The sequence below is a fragment of the Saccopteryx bilineata genome, chromosome 1 (genome assembly GCF_036850765.1).
Source record: "Saccopteryx bilineata isolate mSacBil1 chromosome 1, mSacBil1_pri_phased_curated, whole genome shotgun sequence".
In the NCBI taxonomy this organism is placed as follows: domain Eukaryota; kingdom Metazoa; phylum Chordata; class Mammalia; order Chiroptera; family Emballonuridae; genus Saccopteryx; species Saccopteryx bilineata.
In genome coordinates this window covers 311784119-311804144 of record NC_089490.1, presented here as the reverse complement: position 1 = coordinate 311804144, position 20026 = coordinate 311784119, and the positions used below count along the sequence as shown (strand labels likewise).

At 35.1% G+C, this 20026-nt stretch overlaps 1 protein-coding gene across 2 annotated transcripts in view; it reads left to right on the top strand.

The window, feature by feature from the left end:
* Nucleotides 1–20026, top strand: part of ATM (ATM serine/threonine kinase) — a 161117-nt gene that overhangs the window by 20122 nt on the left and 120969 nt on the right. For both annotated transcript variants that reach the window (XM_066247402.1, XM_066247412.1), the window contains exons 8-17: nt 235–398; nt 1538–1707; nt 3415–3786; nt 4302–4496; nt 12734–12829; nt 14020–14245; nt 16624–16749; nt 17508–17633; nt 18543–18632; nt 19163–19331. In XM_066247402.1, coding sequence (XP_066103499.1) covers nt 235–398; nt 1538–1707; nt 3415–3786; nt 4302–4496; nt 12734–12829; nt 14020–14245; nt 16624–16749; nt 17508–17633; nt 18543–18632; nt 19163–19331 — 1734 coding nt within the window. The remainder of the gene's footprint in view (nt 1–234; nt 399–1537; nt 1708–3414; nt 3787–4301; nt 4497–12733; nt 12830–14019; nt 14246–16623; nt 16750–17507; nt 17634–18542; nt 18633–19162; nt 19332–20026) is intronic.

Sequence of the window (20026 nt, the reverse complement as noted above, 5' to 3'; positions counted from 1 at the left end):
TTAGAAAAAGGTCAGAATATGGAAGAATTTTATAACAAATACATAAATTAAGTGTGAAACGGACACGATTATGAAGTAGAACTTGTCAAGGAAATTGTCAGAAGAGGCATTAGTACTAAATAGAAGGTTGGACCAGATGTCTTCTAATGCTTTCACCTTAACAGATGAATAGTTTTGTGAAAGTTGGCAGTACAAATGGAATTTGTATATAAATTATAAATTTTTGAATTACAGGTGCTTATGAATCAATAAAGTGGAAAAGTATCTTATACAATTTATATGATCTGCTAGTCAATGAGATAAGTCATATAGGAAGCAGAGGGAAATATTCCTCCGGATCTCGTAATATTGCTGTCAAGGAAAACTTGATTGATTTGATGGCAGATATTTGTCACCAGGTACAGTAGGTTTTGTCACATTTTGATATTTTCATATTAATTTTTTTTAACTAGACTTTTAAAATTTGTGTTCTGATAAAAAGCCTATAAAATTACTCTGTACATGTAACTAACTACTCTTTGAAAAACACCATAAATATTTAGAACTGCCTCCTGACTTAAAAGATAACTGTTCTGCGCCTGACCTGTGGTGGCGCAGTGGATAAAGTGTCGACCTGGAAATGCTGAGGTCGCCGGTTCGAAGCCCTGGGCTTGCCTGGTCAAGGCACATATGGGAGTTGATGCTTCCTGCTCCTCCCCCCTTCTCTCTCTCTGTTTCTCTCTCCTCTCTCCTTTCTAAAATGAATAAATAAAATAAAAAAATAAATTGGGTAAGATAACTGTTCTGCATATGTATTATAAACTTAGTGAAAAGTGGTGAGGAACTTTTTCATTCTTCAATACTGTCTATAGGAAATAAGATTACCCTAATCCTAATGTTTCTTTTTTCTAAATTGTTGTTCTATTGATTTAGAAATCACATAGCATAATATTCACTATTTTAAAGTGTACAAGTCAGTGGTTTTAATAAGTATTTTCACTATGTTTTGTACCCATCTCCTCTATTTAATTACAGAACGTTTCCCAAAACAAAATTTGTACCTATTAGTGTTTGTTCTAATTCCCCACTTCTTCCAGTCCTTAGCAACCAACCATTAATCTTATTTTTTATTGCTGAATAATATTTAGTTGTATGGATATGGTACATTTTGTTTATCCATCATCAGTTGATGGCTTAATGTTTCTAAAGTAAAACAATTTTCCTAGAGATTTGGGTAATATCCTATATAATTTCATTTGTCAGTATTTTCTTAATGCTAAATTTGTGATTTAATTTCTTTGAAAATAGAGGTTTTTGCTTTACTTTTAGATATCTTAGCACTTTTTAGTAAACATTACCAGGAAGTAAAACTAATACTCTTTTCTGGTAATACTTGATTTCTGGAGTACCATTACTATTTTATCATATTTATATAATTTATTACTCTTGCTTTATGATTTCTCTGTGTCTTCATTTGAGGAGAAACATTTTTTTACTAATGAACTAGAACACATTAGCAATATAAACAAAATAGGTTTTTCCCTTTTTTACTTTACAGGTTTTTAATGAAGATACCAGATTTTTGGAGATTTCTCAGTCTTATACTACTACACAGAGAGAATTAAGTGATTACAGTGCACCTTGCAAAAAGAGGAAAATAGAATTAGGCTGGGATGTAATAAAAAATCATCTTCAGAAATCACAGAATGATTTTGAACTTGTACCTTGGTAAAATATTACTTTTTTTCTCTCATTGTCATTTTAGTCTCATTTAGTTTTTCTCCTAAAGACCTCCTTTAATCTTATTAGCCAGTAGAATCCTTTAATCTCATTGGCCAGAACTAAGTCATTTGCTCCCAAACCAGTCACTGACAAAGGGGAAAACGATTGCTAGGACATGTTGAGATCCACCATCATGGGTCACCTGCTAGTGTCAGGGACAGAGGCCACCTTTAAGCATATTGCCATAGCAAGGAATAAGTGAGAATGGCTCCCTGGTAGGCAGTCAGTGGTGTGTGTCTCATAGAATTTACTGAGTTGTATACCTCAACAAAGAGTGATTTTAGCATACATAGCACCTTTTAGTAAACTTAGATTAGAAAGAAATTAAAGATAGCATTCAGAAATCAGAATAATTTGGATCTTACGCCATGACATAAGTTAATTTTTTTTATTTGCTGTGTTCTTTAGTCTCACATAACACTCATAATTATGTAAGTAATTAAATAAATTGTGGAATTCTTTGAAATCATGAAATATTAGGTCTAGTAGGAATCTTTAGAATTCATCCAGTTCAGCCTGTTTGATTTGCTAAAGGGATAGCTGAAACTGAGAAAGATTAAGCAACTTGCCTAAGGACAGTTAGAAATTTGTAGATTATAGTCAGACTTTTATGATTAGTGTTCCTTTGATGTTTACTATGTTGATGTAATGCTTAAATATAATTAAGTTGAGTTGTGGGGGAAAAGTGTATTGATTTAGATACCTATTGCCTAAGCTCATGTTTGTGGGGAGGGGTTTCTTTGTTTGTTTGTTTGTTGAGAGAGGGAGAGACAAGAAAGGAAAGAGATGAGAACCATCAATTTATAGTTGCGACACTTTAGTTGTTTATTGATTGCTTCTCATACGTGCCTTGACTGGGCACTTCAGCCAAGCCAGTGACCCCTTGCTCAAGCCAGCATCTTGGCTCAAGCCAGTGACCTTGGGATTATGTCGATGATCCTGCTCTCAAACCGGCAAGTTTGAGTTCAAACCAGATGAGCAGATGAGCTCATGCTCAAGTTGGCGATCTCGGGGTTTCGAACCTGGTACCTCAGTGTCCCAGGTCAACGCCCTATCCACTGTGCCATCACTGGTTAGGCACCCCCTGCTTGTTTTATTTAGTTAAGGGTGCCTGATTCAGATTTGTTAATTTGTTCATTTAGTCAAGAGTTATTTATTGAACGTGTGCTATGTGCGCCAAACAGGTGTACAGAGATGAAAAAGACGGAGTTTCTGTTCTTGAATACCACACATTCTGGAGAACTCACAGCAAGTATTTATTGAATTAACTGGATTAATGTCAAGGAGAAACTGTTTTGAGGTTTTTGTTTGTTTGTTTTCCTCTTGGAGGAATATTATTGGTAGCTGAAGAACAGGGATGAAAGTGATAACCAAGGAGAATAATATTGTTAGTTTAGTTATTCTTTAAAGTTTTTGTGTAAGGGAAAAATGATATCTTACACAGGTAGGCAAAATGTTGCTACTTCTTGATACTTTAGGAAGTAGGGCCTAATAAAAATTAAGAGCCAGTGTATTGTGAGAGTAATATGGAAAATGATGATGGTGATACTCTAAGTAGGATATTGTAATGATCTTGTGTCTGTATATTTATTTTCTTTTAGCTTGTTAATGGAATTGAGCAGATTTTAAATTAACTGTACTTTTTTCTTTCAGGTTACAGATTACAACTCAATTAATATCAAAATATCCCTCAAGTTTACCTGACGGTGAGCTGTTGCCGTTATTGATGATACTATACCAGCTTCTACCTCAACAGCGCCATGGGGAACGCACACCATATGTATTACGATGCCTCATGGAAGTTGCATTGTGTCAAGGCAAGAAATCAAGCCTGGAAAGCTCACAAAATTCAGATTTATTGAAACTCTGGATTAAAATTTGGTCTATTACCTTTCGCAATATAAGTTCTGAACAAGTACAAACTGAAAGTTTTGGCTTACTTAGAGCCATAATTCAGGGGAGTTTAGTTGAGGTTGACAGAGAATTCTGGAAGTTATTTACTGGTTCAGTCTGTAGACCTTCATGGTAAGTTGCCTATACATTGTATCAGACTTTGCAGTTTTCATATTTATATATTTATATATACACACATATAGGGGTGGGCAAAAATAGGTTAACAGTTGTGAGTGTGCAAAACACAGAATTTATTCTGGTATTAACTGTATTATTTATTTGTACTTTTTCCATATCAACAACTGTGAACCTACTTTTACCAAGCTCTGTGTATATTCATCTACTTTCTCTGTTCCCCTCTGCCTGATTTTGGTTGTTTGTTACTTCAGTTAAAGATTGTTAAATTCCATTTCAAATGCTATTTTTGGTTGTCCAGGAAATCTTAATTAATAAATGAATGTAAATTTAGTTTTAAATGTGAAGAGATTACTAAGGCCAGCTTTAAAGAATTAAATGTTTAAACTTTTTATGAATAATTTGATAGTTCATTATTTGTTTGCTCAATATTCATAAATCTTATTTTTTTGGCAGTACTACGTACTGAAAGAGGTTACTTTTACCATTAATCATTCTTTGTTTTGTTACAGTTCTGTCGTTTGCTGTTTGACGTTGGCACTGACCAGCTATGTAGTTCCAGAAACATTAAAAACACAAATAGAGCAGAATACATGTGAAGTAAATAGAAATTTTTCTTTAAAGGAATTGATAATGAAATGGCTCTTACTCTATCAGTTGGAAGACGACTTTGAAGACAGTACAGAGCTGCCTCCAGTTCTTGACAGGTAACTTGAATTCACTAATGTGCAGCTGATATTTAGATTTGTTTAGTAAGGCTCCCTCCATTACTAGCTGATGCTAGATGGCTTTGTTTTACAGTGATAATGCAGGATTTCCTAGAGCTAGCCCTAAATATTAAGTAGTCCCTTTGTTGTTACAATGTTCTTTCTTTCTGTGCCTGTATTTTTTTTTTTTTTTAATAAATTTTTATTAATGGTAATGGGATGACATTAATAAATCAGGGTACATATATTCAAAGAAAACATGTCTAGGTTATTTTGTCATCAAATTATGTTGCAAACCCCTCGCCCAAAGTCAGATTGTCCTCCGTCACCCTCTATCTAGTTCTCTGTGCCCCTCCCCCTCCCCCTAACTCTCTCCCTCCCTCCCTCCCATGTCCTCCCTCCCCCCCCACCCTTGGTAACCACCACACTCTTGTCCATGTCTTTTAGTCTCATTTTTATGTTCCACCAATGTATGGAATCATGTAGTTCTTGTTTTTTTCTGATTTGCTTATTTCACTCCTTATAATGTTATCAAGATCCCACCATTTTGCTGTAAATGATCGGATGTCATCATTTCTTATGGCTGAGTAGTATTCCATAGTGTATATGTGCCACATCTTCTTTATCCAGTCTTCTATTGAAGGGCTTTTTGGTTGTTTCCATGTCTTGGCCACTGTGAACAGTGCTGCAATGAACATGGGGCTACATGTGTCTTCACGTATCAATGTTTCTGAGGTTTTGGGGTATATACCCAGTAGAGGGATTGCTGGGTCATAAGGTAGTTCTATTTGCAGTTTTTTGAGGAACCACCATACTTTCCTCCATAATGGTTGTACTACTTTACAGTCCCACCAACAGTGAATGAGGGTTCCTTTTTCTCCACAGCCTCTCCAACATTTGCTATTACCCGTCTTGTTGATAATAGCTAATCTAACAGGAGTGAGGTGGTATCTCATTGTAGTTTTGATTTGCATTTCTCTAATAACTAATGAAGCTGAGCATCTTTTCATATATCTGTTGGCCATTTGTATCTCTTCCTGGGAGAAGTGTCTGTTCATGTCCTCTTCCCATTTTTTTTATTGGATTGTTTGTTTGTTTGTTGTTGAGTTTTATGAGTTCTTTGTAAATTTTGGATATTAGGCCCTTATCTGAGCTGTCGTTTGAAAATATCAGTTCCCATATAGTTGGCTGTTTATTTTGATATCAGTTTCTCTTGCTGAGCAAAAACTTTTAATTCTGATGTAGTCCCATTCATTTATCTTTGCCTTCACTTCTCTTGCCATTGGAGTCAAGTTCATAAAATGTTCTTTAAAACCCAGGTCCATGATTTTAGTACCTATGTCTTCTTCTATGTACTTTATTGTTTCAGGTCTTATATTTAGGTCTTTGATCCATTTTGAATTAATTTTAGTACACGGGGACAGGCTGTAGTCGAGTTTCATTCTTTTGCATGTGGCTTTCCAGTTTTCCCAACACCATTTGTTGAAGAGGCTTTCTTTTCTCCATTGTGTGTTGTTGGCCCCTTTATCAAAGATTATTTGACCATATATATGTGGTTTTATTTCTGGGCTTTCTATTCTGTTCCATTGGTCTGAGTGTCTATTTTTCTGCCAATACCATGCTGTTTTGATTATCGTGGCCCTATAATATAGTTTAAAGTCAGGTATTGTAATGCCCCCAGCTTCATTCTTTTTCCTTAGGATTGTTTTGGCTATTCGGGGTTTTTTATAGTTCCATATAAATCTGATGATTTTTTGTTCCATTTCTTTAAAAAATCTCATAGAGATTTTGATGGGAATTGCATTAAATTTGTATATTGCTTTGGGTAATATGGCCATTTTGATTATATTTATTCTTCCTATCCAAGAACAAGGAATATTTTTCCATCTCATTGTATCTTTTTCGATTTCCCTTAACAATGCTTTGTAATTTTCATTATATAGGTCCTTTACGTTCTTTGTTATGTTTATTCCTAGGTATTTTATTTTTTTTGTTGCAATCGTGAAGGGGATTATTTTTTTGAGTTCGTTTTCTAATATTTCATTGTTGGCATATAGAAAGGCTATGGACTTTTGTATGTTAATTTTGTATCCTGCGACCTTACTGTATTGGTTTATTGTTTCTAATAATCTTTTTGTGGAGTCCTTCGGGTTTTCGATGTATAGGATCATATCATCAGCAAAAAGTGATAGCTTTACTTCTTCTTTTCCGATATGGATGCCTTTTATTTCTTTGTCTTGTCTGATTGCTCTGGCCAGAACTTCTAGCACCACGTTGAATAAGAGTGGAGAGAGTGGACAACCCTGTCTTGTTCCTGATTTAAGGTAGAAAGTCCTCAGTTTTATGCCGTTTAATAGGATGTTGGCTGATGGTTTATCATATATGGCCTTTATCATGTTGAGATATTTTCCTTCTATACCCATTTTGTTGAGAGTCTTAAACATAAAATTGTGTTGTATTTTATCAAAAGCCTTTTCTGCATCTATTGATAAGATCATGTGGTTTTTGTTCTTTGTTTTGTTGATATGGTGTATTACGTTAACCGTTTTGCGTATGTTGAACCATCCTTGAGATTCTGGGATGAATCCCACTTGATCATGATGTATTATTTTTTTAATATGTTGTTGTATTCGGTTTGCCAGTATTTTGTTTAGTATTTTAGCATCTGTATTCATTAGAGATATTGGTCTGTAGTTTTCTTTCTTTGTGCCATCCTTGCCAGGTTTTGGTATGAGGGTTATGTTGGCCTCATAAAATGTGTTTGGAAGTATTGCTTCTTCTTCAATTTTTTGGAAGACTTTGAGTAGAATAGGAACCAAGTCTTCTTTGAATGTTTGATAGAATTCACTAGTATAACCGTCTGGGCCTGGACTTTTATTTTTGGGGAGGTTTTTAATAATTTTTTCTATTTCCTCCCTGCTGATTGGTCTGTTTAGGCTTTCTGCTTCTTCATGACTCAGTCTAGGAAGGTTGTATTGTTCTAGGAATTTATCCATTTCTTCTAGATTGTTGTATTTGGTGGCATATAATTTTTCACAGTATTCTACAATAATTCTTTGTATTTCTATGATGTCTGTGGTGATCTCTCCTCTTTCATTTTGGATTTTATTTATTTGAGTCCTGTGTCTTTTTTCCTTGGTGAGTCTTGCCAAGGGTTTGTCAATTTTGTTGATCTTTTCAAAGAACCAGCTCCTTGTTTTATTGATTTTTTCTATAGTTTTTCTGTTCTCTATTTCATTTATTTCTGCTCTGATTTTTATTATCTCCTTTCTTCGGCTGGTTTTGGGTTGTCTTTGTTCTTCTTTTTCTAGTTCCTTAAGGTGTGAAGTTAAGTGGTTTACTTCGGCTCTCTCTTGTTTGTTCATATAGGCCTGAAGTGATATGAACTTTCCTCTTATTACTGCTTTTGCTGCATCCCAGAGATTCTGATATGTCGTATTTTCATTTTCATTTGTCTGTATATATCTTTTGATTTCTGCGCTTATTTCTTCTTTGACCCATTCATTTTTTAGAAGTATGTTGTTTAGTTTCCACATTTTTGTGGGTTTTTCCCCCTCTTTTTTGCAGTTGAATTCTAGTTTCAAGTCTTTATGATCAGAAAATATGCTTGGTACAATTTCAATTTTTCTAAATTTGCTGATATTGTCTTTGTGGCCCAACATATGGTCAATTCTTGAGAATGTTCCATGTACACTAGAGAAAAATGTATACTCTGTCGCTTTGGGATGAAGTGTCCTGTAGATGTCTATCATATCCAGGTGTTCTAGTATTTCGTTTAAGGCCACTATATCTTTATTGATTCTCTGTTTGGATGACCGATCTAGAGCCGTCAGCGGTGTATTGAGGTCTCCAAGTATGATTGTACTTTTGTTAGTTTTTGTTTTAAGGTCAATAAGTAGCTGTCTTATATATTTTGGTGCTCCTTGGTTTGGTGCATATATATTAAGGATTGTTATGTCTTCTTGATTCAACTTCCCCTTAATCATTATGAAATGACCATTTTTGTCTCTGAGTACTTTTTCTGTCTTGTAGTCAGCATTATTAGATATGAGTATTGCTACACCTGCTTTTTTTTGGGTGTTGTTTGCTTGGAGTATTTTTTTCCAGCCTTTCACTTTGAATTTGTTTTTATCCTTGTTGCTTAGATGTGTTTCTTGTAGGCAGCATATAGTTGGATTTTCTTTTTTAATCCATTCTGCTACTCTGTGTCTTTTTATTGGTAAGTTTAATCCATTTACATTTAGTGTAATTATTGACACTTGTGGGTTCCCTACTGCCATTTTATAAATTGCTTTCTGTTAGTTTTGTATCTAGTTTGATTCTTCTCTTTTGTTTTTCTATCATTTGTTTTTGTTTGTTTGTGTTCCATACTTCTTTCCTCTGTTGCTACCTTTTTTAAGTCAAGTGTTTTTGTGGTGGTTTTTTTAAGGGTGGTTACCATTAAGTAATGAAAAGGGTACGTACCATATTCATTGTAGTACCCTATCTTATAAGTATTTCTGCACTTCATCATCCTTTGCTACTGTTAATCTCCATCCTCTCCCCCCTTTTTTTCCTTTGTTGTCACAGTTTAAGTTTGGTTTTATTGTGTTCTTGGTGGAGCTGTTACTTGTGGTGTTGTTTTCTTTTGTTCTTTGAATCTGGTTGGAAAACCCCCCTTAGTATTTCCTGGAGTGGGGGCTTTCTGTTGATAAATTCTCTCATCTTTTCTGTATTTGTGAATGTTTTTATATCTCCTTCATACTTGAAGGATAGCTTTGATGGGTATAGTATTCTTGGCTGAAAGTTCCTCTCTTTCAGGGCTTTAAATATTGGGGTCCACTCTCTTCTAGCTTGTAGAGTTTCTGCTGAGAAATCTGATGATAATCTAATAGGCCTTCCTTTATATGTTGTACTCTTCTTTTCCCTGGCTGCCTTGAGAATTTTTTCTTTGTCATTGGTTTGTGTCATCTTTATTATGATGTGCCTTGGAGTGGGTTTGTTGGGGTTAAGAAAACTTGGTGTTCTGTTTGCTTCTTGAATTTGAGGCTTTAGTTCCTTCCACAGGCTTGGGAAGTTCTCGTCTATTATTTGTTTGAGTATATTCTCCATTCCATTTTCTTTCTCTTCTCCCTCTGATATACCTATTATTCTTATGTTATTCTTTCTGATGGAGTCAGACAATTCCTGTAGGGCTTTCTCATTTTTTATTATTTTTGAGTCTCTTTCTTCTTCTCTCATTTGTGCCTCAAGTTGTTTGTCTTCTATTTCACTAATCCTATCTTCAATCTGGGCTGTTCTGTTAGCTAAGCTTGTTACCTCGTTTTTCAGCTCGTGAATTGAGTTTTTCATTTCTGTTTGATTTGTTTTTATAGTTTCAATTTTCTTGGACTTATATTCTTTGTGTTCATTGAGTTGTTTTCTGATCTCCCTATATTGCCTTTCTGTGTTTTCTTGTATATCTCTGAGTATTTTTAAGATTTCTATTTTAAATTCTCTGTCATTTAGCTCCAAGGCTTCCAATATGTTAAGTCTTTTCTCCATAGATTTTTCCCCATCTATTTGTGTTACCTCTCTTTCTTTTGTATCCATAATATTCGATTTCCTCTTTCTTATCGGCATCTGAAGGTGGTCTTATTGATAGCACTAATTAGAATTAATAAAGAGTAAAAAGAAAAAAAAAAAAAAAGGGTAAAACACCCCACACAAAAAAACAGTAATAATTTATTATTTCCCCCTTTTTTTCTCTCTTCTCTTTCCCTCCTCTCCCCTCCTCAGGGAAATATCGTGCCTATAATGGAGGGCCTGATTTGGGGTGAAGAGTTCAAGGGGCAAAAAAAAGGGAGTAGGGACCTACTAAATGCAAAAAAAAAAAAAAAAAAAAAAAAAAAGAAGAAAATCTTAGACAAGCATAAGATGATTTGCTTGTAAGTGATGGTCAACTAAGAGATATAATGAGAGGGATAAGAGGGAATCAGAAAAAAGGACCAAAAAAGAATAATAAAGAAGAAAAAATAAAAATAATAAGTAAAAATCTGTTGTATTAAGTGGAGCGAAGACTAAATACAATGGAGACCTTGGGTTGGGAGGACCCAAAATGCCACAAAAATAAACAAACAAGAGAAAAAAATAAAAACAAAAGCAAAAAAGAGAAATCCAAAAAAAAGCCTTGAGTCCCAAATTAATTTGTTCGTGATTGAGGATTATATGGGAGGAAAGTAAAATGAGAAAAGAAAAAACGAATAGAAAGGAAAAAATAAGAAAAAGAGAAAAACGAAGGAAGAAATAAAATAGGAGGAGAAAAAAACAAAATAAAGCAAGACAAAAAAAACAAAAAAAAAAAAAACAAAAGAGGAGAGAGTGAGAGTTAAGTGTTTTGGAGTATAACCTTAAAGGAGGGTGAGGATGAAGAAGAAAAATAAAATGCAACACTCATGGGTAGTGTAGTTCAAGAAAGGGGAAGCATAAGATGGGCAGAGAATAGAAGGACCGAGGTGGAGGAAATAAAGGCAAAAAGATAGAAGAAACAAACAACAACAACAACAACAAAAAAAAAATTAGTGGATCAAGTTGTAAAGTCTGTGGGTTTTTCTTGATTTTGAGAGGTTAACTTCTTCCTTTTTCTTTTCTCTCCCTCTTCCTAGTCGGTGACTCTGTACCCCAGGCTCTGCCCCTGTGTCACTCTTAGGTAGGGATTTGCAGTTGATGGGATTCTATGGCAATGTCATATAATTGGCTTTAGTCTTGCTGGAAGTAAAGGCTTGTTGGCGTTTGCAGGGTCCAACGATGAGAGAGTTTGCTTTCCTGGATTCTCTCTCCTAGTCCCCCATTTCTGAATTAGCAGCCTGGTGATCCAGCTATAAGGCTGCAACTGCTTCTGCCTGGGGAGTAAGAGGCTCAAAGAGCTGGGAAATCCCCACTCTATCCCCACTCAGTGCAAGGCTTTGGGAAAGGCTCTGAGAGTCAGGGCCTCCAGTGTAATCAGGCGGGGGTGGGAGTCAATTGTTGTCAAGGTGACTGTTCAGCGCCTATCATTTAGTTGGACCTCTCAACCCAGGCTTTCCACACTTTGTAGCCTGTTTTTGCAGGGAAGAAGAGGCTGTGCCTGTATTTTTGTCCACGTACTTTTACTTTATTGTTGTCTCTCTGTTTTCTCAGTAAGAAGAAGGGCAATGTGCACGAAGAATATGCATTTTGAGCACTGATGTGTTCCTTTGTGATCTTCTGTAAATAGGTCCACCTGAATCAAGTCAGGTGTATCCTGGAATCATAATGAGTATCTGGATGAAATATATTAAATCTGTGGGCTCTAGAATGGGAAGCAGCTTGCCCATTTAACCTGGAAGACAAACCTAGATCCTAATGCTTAAATTTCATAGTTGTTTGATTTCAGAAATGAGCTTTAAAAATTGCACGATTTTGCTTCTAGGAAGTGTTCAAAACAATTATAACATAAAATATATGCTTCTTAAATTCTTCTTGCAAGCCCTGGCCAGTTGGCTCAGTGGTAGAGTGTCAGCCCGGCGTGTGGAGGTCCTGGGTTTGAGTCCCGTTTGGGGAACATAGGAGAAGAGACCATCTGCTTCTCCACCCCACTGCCTTCTCTCTTTCTCTCTCTCTCTTTCCGTCTGTCTGTCTCTCTCTCTCTCCCTCCCTCCCTCCCTCCCTCCCTCTCTCTCTCTCTCTCTCCCTATCCCACAGCCATGGTTTGAATCAGGCGTCCCCAAACTACGGCCGCGGGCCGCAATGTGGCCCCCTGAGGCCATTTATCCAGCCCCCACTGCACTTCTGGAAGGGGCACCTCTTTCATTGGTGGTCAGTGAGAGGACCACTGTATTTGGCAGCCCTCCAATGGTCTGAGGGACAGTGAACTGGCCCCCTGTGTAAAAAGTTTGGAGACCCCTGGAATGGTTCGAGCAAGTTGACTGTGGATACTGATGGTGGCTCCATGGCCTCACCCCAGGTGCTGAGCAACAGAGCAGCGCCTTCAGATTTGCAGAGCATCTCCCTGTAGGAAACTTGCTGGGTGGATCCTGATCGGGGCATGTGTGAGAGTCTGTCTCTCTTCCTTCCCACCTCTCACTTAAAATAAAGTTCTTCTTGCAGATATTAAGACATTCAGTACAGATGAAAATAATTTTAAATTTGGATTCAAATTTTAGATGTCAATATTAAAACCAAGCATTGATGTTTAAGTTTAAAGAATACTTTAAATAACTTTTAGATTTCTAAGTGAAGATTTTTGTTTCCCTTGACAGCAATTTCCCTCATCTTGCACTGGAGAAAATTCTCGTGAGTCTCACTATGAAAAACTGTAAAGCTGCAATGAATTTTTTCCAGAGAGTGCCAGAATGGTATGCCATGTAAAGAATTCTGTGTTTTTCTTAAACTATATATCTCATTACAAAGAGTAGTAGCTACATCTTAAAAATTTTAGACTAGTTTGGTCAACTAAAAAAAAATCACAACTGTTAGCCAGGGAAATGTTTCTTTTAATTAATTAATTAATTTATTTATTTACAGGGACAGAGAGAGAGTCAGATAGAGGGATAGATAGGGAGAGACAGACAGGAACGGAGAGAGATGAGAAGCATCAATCATCAGTTTTTTGTTGCGACACCGTAGTTGTCCATTGATTGCTTTCTCATATGTGCCATGACCGTGGGCCTTCAGCAGACTGAGCAACCCCCTGCTCGAGCCAGTGACCTTGGGTCCATGCTAGTGAGCTTTTTGCTCAAGCCAGATGAGCCCGCACTCAAGCTGGCAACTCCGGGGTCTTGAACCTGGGTCCTTCCGCATCCCAGTCCAACGCTCTATCCACTGCACCACCGCCTGGTCAGGCATGTTTCTTTTAATTTAATGATTGCATTTTATATTCTATAATTTTATCTAGTTTACTATTTTTAATGCTGTACGGTATAACATGACATTTGCTAGTGGAAAAAATATAGTTATGATGGGAAATTAAGAACAAAAATTATATGAAATTAGTTTTTTAAAAATATGACTCATTTTTTTAAATGATAGCTTTAAAAACTAATGATAAAAAAATGACAATTGAGGAAAGAGAAAACAAAAATAAATTTAAAAACTTCATTTTAGTTGATTGACTCAAAGGCTTACTTTTTCATTCTGACTGGAAATAATTCACTGGCATGAAGATTTCTAATCTCCGTCACAGAGCATCAGATGAAAAATCCTACATTTTGGAGAAATCAAAGGTTCATAGGGAAATGCTTAATAATATCCTTCATGTTTATACCTGGTGTTATTAATTATTAATGTTTTCTTTTTAACATTTCTGAATTTGCCTTTGAGATTGTAATTATGTTTTCTTTATCTATCTGATACTAAAATTTGCTACTGAATAATGAAATTTGTAATGAATAGTCATCAAAGTCAGAGGAAGAGAATCATTTAAAAGGATAATCCACTAATTGTATCAACAGTCTGAATAAGATAATGTTTTCACTTATATTGTTGCTATATGAAGATGAAGTATTAGGTATTTTGATTATAAATTAAAGATCTTACTTTCTTGAAGTGAACAATACCAGAAAGAGCAAGAAAAGACTTCATTCTCAGCAGTTGAAGAGCTATTTCTTCAGACAACTTTTGATAAGATGGATTTTTTAACCATTGTGAATGAATATGCTATAGAAAAGCACCAATCCAGTATAGGCTTTTCTGTCCACCAAAATCTCAGGGAATCATTGGATCGTTATCTTCTGGCATTGTCAGAACACCTTCTAAATAACTATTCATCTGAGGTGAGATTTTTATTTATGTATGTATGTATGTGTGTATGTATGTATGTATTTTCTTCTTTTTCCCAAGTGAGAGGAGTAGAGATAACAGACTCCCACATGCACCCCGACTGGGATCTACCTGGCAATCTCTATCTGGGGCATGCTTGTTGCCGAGCTATTTTTTTAGCGCCTGAGGTGGAGGCTCCATGGAGCCATCCTCAGTGCCCAGGGCCAAAGTGCTTGAACCAATTGAGTTATGGCTGTAGGAGGAGAAGAGAGAGAGTGGGTGGTGTGGAGAAGCAGATAGTTGCTCCTCCTATGTGCCCTGAACAGGAACCAAACCCGGAACATCCATACGCTAGGCTGACGCTCTAACACTGAACCCGCCGGACAGGGCTGAGGTGAAATGTTTAAAAAGAACTAAGGTTGATATTTCATCCAACTTTGGTTGACTGTTTGGTAGGAGAAATGGGTAGTGAAGGATGGTGAGAAGCTTTGAAAAGAAAAGCGAGAATACATGTTAGCTAATAGTGAAAACAGCATGAAAAAAGAAAACAAGTGTAATAATTTGATACCTTGTTTTGTATCAAGAACTCTAGTAGACACTATAGAAGTAGAATTCTTTGGGTGGGTTTATTGGGAATAATAATGGTTTTGAGTTGAGTGGTTGTTCAATGAAAAAGTGACTCAGTTTTGTGGAGGGAAGTGTTACAGTAACAGCAAAGAACATAACTGAAACTGATCTAACAGATTTTAGTGGTCATTGAAGAGGGAAAAGTGATTAATAAATAATAAATGAACTAGCAGTGATCATATTTTAGAGGTCGTGTAGTAATTTTTCATATATCATTTTCTTTGTCCTCTTAAGTCACAAATTCTCTTTGAGTGTGCTATTCCTTTCCTAAAACTCCCGTGTCCTTCTACATATTTCTGTAAATCCAAATCATCTACATGTCAAAATCCTTGTTAAAGACTTTCTTAGATAATCTCAGCCATAGTAACTCATCTTTTACTTTTCATATTATGTACAGTATTTCTGTTTTTAAAGGACACTCAGCATCTTCCATTTACCATAATTTGTGTATATGATTTATACACAAATATCTCTTAAACCATGCTATAAGCTCTGTAAAGGGCATGTGTATATTTTTATTAATCTTTCTATCTGCCACGATGCCTTGTGATGTGGTAGGTGACAAAATATTTGTTGAATAAAATATAAATCTCAGGTGAGTTCAGAAATCAGGGATAGTGAGCTAAAGAACCAGAGAAGGGACAGTGTGCCTGGTTTCATCTGCCTTAACCGCAATTACTGACATTCTTCTGGGTCACAGTTGTAACCACTTTCATTGCAAAGTACTGTGGTTTTCTGGTTTTTCCCCTAAAATGACACTTCTATAATGTAGGAACAAAAAAATTTAAAAATCTTGTTTTTCTTTGTAACCTTTGCAAAATTACACATTTTTATATAATTGGCTAAGCAGTATCTACTTGCAAAAATATTTGTTCGTCTGTGGAATCTCAAAAGCTGAATAAGTCAAAGTTCAGAAGCTCAGAAGGTAATTTTATGTTTTTTGTATGAATCTAATTTCTGTGTATGTTCTAAGAGTTACAGACATTTGTTTGCCTGTCAGGTTTTTTTTCCTTCCTACCTCAAATACTTAAGGGCATTTGTGTGTAGTACATGGTGCTACCTTAAGAGGAAATATCTTACTTGGCCATTATGAGATACTTCCACTGTTTTTCTTTTTTTGTGTGTGTGTGTATCTTTTTAATTAATTTTAATTTATTTTATTAACATGGATTCAGGTGTCCCACTGAATATAACATACTCTCACCCCCAACCATGTGCCCCCCATTACACCCCTTTTGTTCCCTTCCCCCTAACTTGCTCCCCCCTTCCCTCTGGAATTTGCTATCCTGTTATCTGTATTTCTGTTATGTATATATAATTTCACTAATCTCTTCACCTTCTCTGATCCCATTCCCTCATCCCCTTTCCCTCTGACAGCTGTCCCTCTGCTCCCTGTGACCCCACCTCTGCTTCTATTCCATTCCTCAGCTTACCTTGTTCATTAGATTCCACATATAAATCATATGATATTTTTCTTTCTCTGCCTGGCTTATTTCACTTAGCATAATAATCTCCAGGTTCATCCATGCCATTGCAAAAGGTAAGATTTCCTTCTTTTTCACTGTTTTTCTTGAGAATCCTGGTGATCACAACTCTGCAGGAATTTAGATGTTTTTGGGTGATGATCAGAATCATGCCACTGTTAACTCAATTAACTGAACTTTTATTTCTTAATATGTACTTAAAATTTGTTCTTATAATAGATAATGATAGAGTACTCAAATTATTTATGACCTATGTGTTTTTATTTGTGTTTTACTTTAAGACTACAAACACAGAAACTCTTGTTCGGTGTTCAAGTCGTTTGGTGGGTGTTCTTGGTTGCTATTGTTATGTGGGTGTAATAACTGAAGAAGAAGCTTATAAATCAGAATTATTCCAGAAAGCCAAGGTAGGAAAATTTATATGAATAAGTTCTGGATTAATTGAATGAAATATATCCCTGGGAAAATTGATGTATTTGTATGGGAAACATAAATTTTTATGTAAGTTTATTTATGTAGTCTGAGAAGAAATGATGCTATGTTTGTCTTTCCTTAAGATTTGAAATTATTTTAAGCCAACTATAAATATAGTAATTGAAATAATATTACATTGAAATTTATTTTCAACAAAAATTTTAATTTTTTTTCTGAACTTTTAAAAGTTTCCTGTGATCAGTTATCCAAAGCAATGGTTGGCAAACCTTGGCTCTCAAGCCACATGTGGCTCTTTGACTCCTTGAGTGTGGATCTTCCACAAAATACCATGTGCGGGTGCTACCTCAATAAGGAACGTACCTACCTATATAGTTTAAGTTTTAAAAATTTGGCTCTCAAAAGAAATTTCAATCGTTGTACTGTTGATATTTGACTCTGTTGACTAATGAGTTGGCCGACCACTATCCTAAAGAATCCTTGACTAAGAGTATTAATCAAGTAGGTGCTAAGGATGAAACATTTTCATCTCTGGATAATACTGTTAATTGTGTGATTTGTAAGAACAGGGTATAAGATTTGTCTTTTAAAAAAATGGTTCATAATTTTGAATTATACTGTAAGTCAAGTATAACTTTTTTAAACAATATAACTTTTAAGTAAAACTTTAAAAAAGAGTCAATAAACTAATTTTAACTGAAATTTGAATTTTTTATCTTTTTTTTCTTAATAGTCTCTAATGCAGTGTGCTGGAGAAAGTATCACGCTGTTTAAAAATAAGACAAATGAGGAATCTAGAATTGTTTCATTAAGAAAGATGATGAATCTATGTATAAATTGCTTAAGTAACTCTACCAAGGTAAGATTTTTTTTTCCCTGCTTGACAGTATAGCTTATCTAGAGGGTTGATAATTGACTGAGGTTATTGTTTCTTGTTTTATCTATAAGTTTATACACTGATTTAAATGGAAAATAAAAGGTAGTATCCAAAGGAAGAAAACAATAGATATTCTGTGTTCCTCATGAAAAGAATTTCATCTTTTTAGGAAGGTTTCCAAGATAACTTACCTCTGTTACATACTATATACATGACTCTTGTTGCCAGCATATTATCCTTCATTTAATAAAAATGTGTTGACTGCTAGCTCTGTGATGTACATACCCCTGTACCAGGGCTAGTGAGCACCACAAAGATAAGTCCAGCACATACATTACTCTTCTTTTTGCCCAGTGTTGTCTTACATAGCATTTGGTAGAAGAGTGCTAGTGTATGAAGTCTTTGTTCTGATTTGGAGCAGGTCTGAGGGGTAGCTGATCAGGATGTTAATAAATGAATGGAAGCATTTTGAAAGCTAATGTTAATAAGTACATGGCCGTATATCAATATTATTAGTGTATATTTTGGGTTTGTAATATGTGTTTCTATGTTTTGCTGTAAGTGGGGAACAAGAGAAGTCGAAGAATAAACGCTAAGCTACAATTATGCTTGCTTATGTTTACCATTGTTAGCTGGTATTTTACTTTAATGTTGTTTATGCACAATGAAAGATATGTGCTATAGTTATTAGTACACTAAGAAAAGTGATTAGTATTTTAGAAATTATTCACTTTGCCCCAGTAGTAATCTCTTTATACATGCTTAGTATTTTAGAGAATTTTCAGTGTAAAGAAAACCTACATTTCATTCAAGATAGAGAAAATATTATCTGCCAAGAATAATTGTTTTTATTTCTTTCTTTGCTTGTTTTTTTGTTCATCTTCATTACAGCACAATCCAAATAAGATTGTCTCTAGCTTTTTCCTACGACTGTTAACATCAAAGTTAATGAATGATATTGCAGATATTTGTAAAAGTTTAGTAAGTACGCTTCTTGTTTTACTACTGTATTTCATTGATTCTAAGATTTTTTTTTTCATTGATAACTCTCCTAAATACAGAGGCATTTCACAATATGTGGCATCTTATGTTTTTTAAAATGTGGAAATTAAAGCTATTTGGTTTGGGGAGTACATTTGATTTCTTGTTACTATCAATTCTTAGCATAGTACTTGACTTTTATTTTTAAATAAATAATAATAAACAATGATTATGAACTAATCATCTAGGTATATACCTATTTTTGTGTAACACTGTACCAAAATTAAAAGTTTTCTATTCTTAAAAATGAAAACAAAAACCCTGCCAGACAAGCAACATATTCTCATCATGGTATTTACTTTTCTTCTTCCATACAAATGAGCTTCTGCGAGGCATACTGTTTTGTCAGGAATAGATAAATATGACAGTGTTCATACACATGAATCTTGAATCATTTGATTAGGTGAATTTTAACTAAAACATGCTTCTGAAAGAAACTAGGAAAAAACATCTTTATTTCTCTTTTGTAGGTATCCTTTATGAAAAAGCCTCTTGACTGTGAAGTAGAATCAGTGAAAGTTGACCCTGACGAAAAAGTAATGGACGTGGAGAATCAGTCATTCATGAGTCTATTTAATGATTACCCTGCTAGTAGTGTTAGTGATGCAAATGAATCTGGAGAGAGCCAGCTTACTATTGGTAAGTGTATATTTACTATTTGGAATTTCTTTTACCTATTAAAATTGATTTGGCATTACAAAAAGCCTCATAGATACCAATTTTATGCTTATTTTATTACCTTTTGGATAGTCTATCAGGATTTTTTTTTTCCTGTTTCCTTTACATTTTCTACTTTTTAATTGAATTTATTAGTTTCCTGTTTTTCATAGGGAAAATTAAAATAATTACTCAAGAAAATAAAATGACAGATTTTTTTTTTAGGAAAATAGAAAGTAGGAGAGTGATAAAACCATCATATTGTCATCCATTTAACCTTTTTTTTGTTATTTCTCTATAGACCCTTTGAAAATTGTAATCAGGATTTACATTCAAATGTCTTTGTTATACTATGTCTATTTTCTTTTAACATTAGCTATAAACATTTTTTATTTAGCTACTTGTATTGATAACTATACTTGTTTTTTTTTTACAGAGATAGAGAGTCAGAGAGAGGGATAGATAGGGACAGACAGACAGGAACAGAGAGAGATGAAAAGCATCAATCATTAGTTTTTTGTTGCGACACCTCAGTTGCTCGTTGATTGCTTTCTCATATGTGCCTTGACCGTGGGCCTTCAGCAGACCAAGTAACTCCTTGCTTGAGCCAGCGACCTTGGGTCCAAGCTGGTGAGCTTTGCTCAAACCAGATGAGCCCGTGCTCAAGCTGGCGACCT